The sequence below is a fragment of the Ascidiella aspersa genome, chromosome 4 (assembly GCF_963924565.1).
Source record: "Ascidiella aspersa chromosome 4, kaAscAspe10.2, whole genome shotgun sequence".
Taxonomy (NCBI): Eukaryota; Metazoa; Chordata; class Ascidiacea; order Phlebobranchia; family Ascidiidae; genus Ascidiella; species Ascidiella aspersa.
This window is the reverse complement of record NC_139450.1, coordinates 26,376,347-26,382,438: the sequence shown is the minus strand read 5'-3', so window position 1 is coordinate 26,382,438 and position 6,092 is coordinate 26,376,347. Positions and strand designations below refer to the sequence as shown.

Here is a 6,092-nt window from a genome sequence, read left to right as displayed (position 1 = left end):
TGAATTTTGAACGCGGCTCGCGCATTTTTATCTCCGATTTTACTTTGTGTCTTGTTGGCTTTGTGTGTCAGTCCCTGACGAAGGCTTGCCGGATAGTAAGTCGAAACGTTGGTAGAAAATAATATATATTGCCAGAGGAACCTGTTTTAAATATACTATGCCTGGTGGCAACAGCATATTTATAAAGCGTATACGTTAGGTTAGGTCAACATTTTTTTTAATTATTTCAAGTCAAAATCGTTTAGAAAATGTCCCAAAATCTTTACAAAATTAACAAAAAATGTAAATGTAATAAGCTGTTTGAAATTGCTAGTTAGTTTAAGGTTTATCAAAATTTGGTTTTGAATTACATCCAACTGTTCTGAGACAAAATTGAAACGTATGTTGAAAAGCCACGATATTTCAACAGCATTCAAACCGGCGAGGAAAATTGGAAACATTTTACCTTCACCTAAAGACCTAGTTAAACCGAAAAAAAAACGCCACGAGACTGTTTATGAAATTCCCGGTGTAGGTTGTTCAGCAACCTACATAGGGGAAACTAAACGTTCCTTTCACACCAGGAAACTTGAACATATGTGTGATGTCCGCCACGAAAGGGTATCCAGGTCAGCTCTGGCAGAGCATGCGATTGGAATTCGACAGGGAATTGATTGAAATAATTCTAAAATTCAAGACCGGAAACCGCAATTTAACAAAAGACGGTTCATTGAATCTTTCCGGATTGACGAATGTCGTAACACCATAAACGAAAAGGTTTCGTGGTTTCCGGCTATCTACTCGTCGTTGAAGCTAACGCCATGGTTGATAAATGCTCGTTTTCCGCGATTATGCAGTTCTGCGCCGGATGACTTCGTCGCGTCACAGCTTATCGCATACTTCAGCAACGTCTAGATTTATTATTTTTATCTATGGTCTTTTTATTTCTTACTTTTTAGTTTATAAACTGGCTAACACATTCTCGTTTTAATTATTAACCCTGATGAGGTTAGCTGGTATCTGCTGCGGAAACTTCGGTTTATACTTCGTTTACACCAGAAGAGCAATTTCTATCTAAAGAAAGTGGAATGTTTGAGACTGTATACTGTATAATAATTTTCGAAAAAACACCAAAAATTTAAAACAGGTATAGTTGCACAAAAATGGGCTCACAAGTCTTTTTAGAACCAATGTCATTAGCGGAGATTTAAACAGTAATACAAAAATAGGGAAACCAAACACAGTTCAATACGAGCTAGACAACCGCAAACACAAATACGCCGAAAAAGAAGAATAAACTGTGTCTATATTTGATAATAATTGAAACAAACGTTAGGCGACCGTACTTTAGGCCTACCATATGTCCTCTTTTAGAAGGTTGTGTCCTCTTATCTTGAGAAAAGTGAATGGTCCTCCGAGGACGCTCAAAAATGCCCATATGTCCTATTTTTTCGCATTTCGAGTTAGTTGCATACTTTTTTACAAGACTTTTAGGCGAGACGTTAAAAAAATAAAAAAATACTGTAGCCATAAAACATGTTGAGTTGCTGATTTCCAAACAAAATTGCCCTACCAGCCCTACCTTTTTGATTGTTATTGCAAACATTGCGCCAGAAAAATTGCAACCGAACCTCACGTGTAAAAAGGCGCATTAATAAAGCAAAGCTGTGTGATTATTCACTTATACCTCTTTTCGTAGCAGCCAACAGCAAACTCGCAACAAATAGATCAATATTTGCGCTCCAGCAAGACCAAATTTCCTATCGAAAATTAATCCGAGAATCCCAAAACAACCAAACATTGCGAAAATCAGCATAAAACAACATCATTAAACTCAAATGTAACAGTTCTACTTTCGTTTAACTGGCCGGCAAAAAAATGTCCACTTTTTGGGTGCGCAAAATATGGTAGAATTACTATTGCCAAATTAAAAAATTTTAACAAAAAACTCTTTTGCTCCCAATTGCTTAAAATTTTGGCTTAAACCAGTTTAAGTGCAAATTACCCCAAGAATATTGGATGTTTTACAAACTCGACAAAACGAAAAGGCTAAGTCTTGCCAAATTTTCAATATTTTATGAAAAAACTGTATTGCTTCCCATTACTAAAATTTTTGGATTAAACATGTTTAAGGCGATTTTAACTGGTTTTGTTGAAAATTCCCTTGACACATTTTTAAAATTGATTGAAAAACTTTTGTGCTCAAATTGGTTTTAGGCTCTGGCCTAAACCAGTTTAGGTGTTTAAACTATTTATTTGTTTCATACTTGTGTAAACCTTATCGTATTTGTTGAACTGTTACTAAAACTCAATTTATAAGCCTTAATCCTGCAAAAATTATTTCTGCAAGTACGTCTTCTAGAATCTAATAGAATAGAATTAAGAAACAGTTAAGATAACTGATTTCTTTGCAATTCTTTGCGAATATTTTCAGAAACAACAGTATTTACCACTATACCGGGGAATTAACGTTTGTTAACTTTGAATGACTAATGGCGATAATGTAGTATCGTAATATGGAAATCTATTTTTTTTATTACAATGTAAATTTAGCAACGATTTTTTTAAGTCAAATTTTAGAGCCAAAATGAAATCAAGTTATGAGGAAGCAAACAAATAAACTAACAAACAATTATTAAAAAATGTTTAATGTTAATCTAAAAAAGGTCAAGGAACAGAGTAGACAAGTTTTGGAGCATAATGGTTGGAGGTTGTAGTAAGACGTAATAAGAATATCAAAGCCCATACAGAAGTAGGTATTTCATTGAAAATGAATAAAGAGTTATTCGAAACGTTCAAAATGATACCTACTTCTGTATAGAGTAGACAAGCAAACTGAAATTATAAGAATCAATTAATAAAGACAAACAAAATTTCTCTTTTCAAACAAAAAAAAAAGAATACTATATAAGAGGGAAAATTTTTAGAAAGAATAAAATGGTGTTGTGGAGTCAAATAATGTGAAATTTTGAATGTAAATAAAAAAAAAAATAGACCTAATTTTTTGTTGCTTAAATAGTCTAATCGTTAAGCAAGGTTACTGATTCTGAGGTGTTGTTTAAAATCTTAATTAACGCTAATTCATGGCTGACAGGTGTCGGTATGCATAGTAAAATCAATATACAGAAGTGAAAAATAGACAAGTAAAGAGTTTCAAAAATAAAGACAAGTAACCAAAGACTTTGGGTTATTGGATAGAGTTCTCAAAATGGTATAAAGGGTATGTTGAAAAACAACAATAGACTATCTTTTTGTTTCTTAAGGAGTCTCAGCGTTAAGCAGGTTGCTAGCTCTAAAGTTTTAGTGTTATTTAGCGCTAATTCGGTGTAGGCCTACATCAGTTATACCGGGTCATTGCCAAATAATTGGAATAAGGTCTGTACCTTAGTTAAATCAGTATACAGCAGGGGAAAATTTACAAGTAAAAAGTTTCAAACATAAAAACACGGTATTATAGACAAGCAAAACTTTTTTATAACAGTCAATAAGCAGTAAAATAATAGAAGCACAATTTCTTAAGAATCAACAAGAAAATATGGAAAATACAGGAGAAAAACTTTAAAATGGTATAAAAAGGCTGTTGAAAAAACAACAATAAATTTTCTTTTTGTTTTTTAAAGAGCCTAAGCGTTAGGCAAGGTTACTGGTTCTGAGCTAAGGATTTTGAATATTATACTTGAAAACAGGGGATTTTAACAAGCAAACACCAACCAGAAAAACAATTAACAACGAAATATGGTAAATATAGAACAAAAAGCTTACAAAATGGTATAAAACGTGTTGAAAAGTTGTAAACAAATAATGCTGTGCAATTTCGGCTTCTGTTTTTTTATTTGTTAAAATGGCTAGGCCTTAAGATTAGTTGTTCTAAAACGACAGTATCAATGTTGAGAACGAAATTACTAGTGTTAAAATGTTAGTGCATGACTGTTTATGAAAAAAATGAATGCAATAAAACATAAACACCGAAACGCAACCCAAATCACCCAAAAATCGGTAAATAACAGTTTTTAATGCAGTATGTTTCTAACTGTTTTAGAATGGTTGTATATGACGAGTGCTGAATCAGTGGTATGCGTGAGTTGTGCTGAGTCAGATGCAATCGTAGGCGCTTTCCTCTTGTTGTGAAATATTGCTAGCAGATCCAGCTGACGTAATGTTTTGAAACTCACTTCCCTGTGGTTTGGGTCTTTGACTTGGGTTGGGAAGGTAAGGGTTGCCAGGCATTGGCACTTCATAGTTTCTGAAATTAAACAATATACGTTTTTCGGTTGTCTAATTCCAAAACAATATTGGTACACTAGGTCTTCATATACGAAAAAAGTACATCAATTCGGTAAATTCGGCCCAAGGCGATTTATAGTGCTACTAAGTCAGCTCGTAGGAGAAAAAAACGTTAAGTCCTTAATCGTTTATTCATTAAACTGGGCATTTTTTGAGGTACCATTTAACATTTTAAAGGCCTGCTAGTTGAGCTGGTCTAAATATTTAAACAAAATATTAAAACAGCTAAAAGTGGAAATATCTCTATAAAGTTCCGAGGACGCAATTGCTGATAAATACTTTGCTTTACTCGCCACTATGACAACTTCAGCCTGATCATAATTTTGCATGTTGATAATACTAAGTTTTGAAAAAAGACTCAGCTAACTATAGCGACTCAATTATAATATTGAGTATAACGCATTTCAGGCAGTAAACTTTTGTCATGCTACAGTGTTTTTTTAAGGTGTTTTGGGGGACCGAAACGGCCCCAAAATTTGTCCAGCGGTTTCCCAAAATTTGGACTTGCAACTACAGTAGAAAAGTAATGATGGTTTCTCGCTATGTCTTGTCGATAATACGAATATAGCCTACGATCAATAGTTCACGTACGGAAAAAAGAATAAGTGGAGGTGTGCACTGTCAGTAGCCTAATAAATAATTCGTTTAAGCAAATATGGCTATTTTTTGGTATTTAAATGAAACACTTGCAGTCTCTTAAAACTACTTAGAGGTCACCAAAACCAAACCTTAAAAAAAAACCTGGTCATGCAAAAGGCTGACAATTGAGCCTTCTTATAACTTACCCAACATTCTCAACTTTACAAGGAATATCGACTTTTTGGTTGAAACGAACTGATGGCGCATCGGATTCTGTAACAACATTGTTACAATTACTTTCTAGAAAAACAAACTAAACATGTTTCTATACGTGGCGTTGCATTTATACGAGTAAAAAGATAAGTTAATTAGATTAGAGAACTAACATTGACAAATGTTAAACATTACTTCAAGTATGTAAATGACATAATAAACTGGCTAAAACTAACCCCCTTTGAAGTACAGAACCCGGAAATACTTCACGGCTCCAATGATCAGAACGATAAGCGATATTATGAGCAGGATAATGACAAGAAGCAGGGATGATAGTGGCACTGAAGTGTTGGCTTGTGGGGGAGGGACTGCCGATGTTGAGCCATATAACCAAGTACTTGGCGCTTGTGGCTTTGTAGTTCTTGCGCTGACTCGAACAAGGAAGTGCTGGCTTGTGTAGAACGGAGATCCCGACTCCATTGTGACGTTGTACTCACCAAGATCTGAAAGAGACGCCTAAAAAGTAAAACATTCTTTAGTCTTTTAACCTGAAAGCGCTTTTCAAGATCAAGCAAACACGTTAAATAATTTTTAAACTTTGCTTACGTTTACTAAATGGATCACAACCTTGTTGAGATGTCCTTCATACTTGTTGTAAAAGCTTCTAACATTTTTACCTTGACAAATTTAAAATCCGTGTCATATACAAACGGTAACTATGTCTACAGTTAGAAACTTTTACCATTTTTATTGATGGTTATGGCTTTCATGTCAAAAACGGGAGGATTTGATTTAAATTCAATCTCGACATAAACATCCTTATGTAATGTTATGGAGCGCTGATATAGTACATCAATAATTGGAAGGTCTAATGACATATAAACTATACCAGTAATGATCTATCGTAAAATAAATCGTTAATTATAGAAGAGGGGCGCCATTAGTGATATTTTGTAATCCAACTACAAACTTACAAAGTATTTTCAGTTTAACAGTTTTTTGATAACTATGCTTTGACTTAACAGAGCTTTGATAAC

General features: G+C 34.0%; 1 protein-coding gene across 1 annotated transcript; it reads right to left on the bottom strand.

The window, feature by feature from the left end:
• Nucleotides 1-2,899: 2,899 nt before the first annotated feature.
• LOC146157198 (uncharacterized) lies at nt 2,900-5,730 on the bottom strand. The gene is made up of 4 exons (XM_083388356.1): nt 5,662-5,730; nt 5,292-5,571; nt 5,049-5,115; nt 2,900-4,222 (listed from the first exon to the last, which is right to left on the bottom strand). Exons 2-4 carry the CDS (start codon nt 5,533-5,535, stop codon nt 4,072-4,074), a joined length of 462 nt encoding a protein of 153 aa, XP_083244482.1. The 5' UTR covers nt 5,536-5,571; nt 5,662-5,730; the 3' UTR covers nt 2,900-4,071.
• Nucleotides 5,731-6,092: the final 362 nt, after the last annotated feature.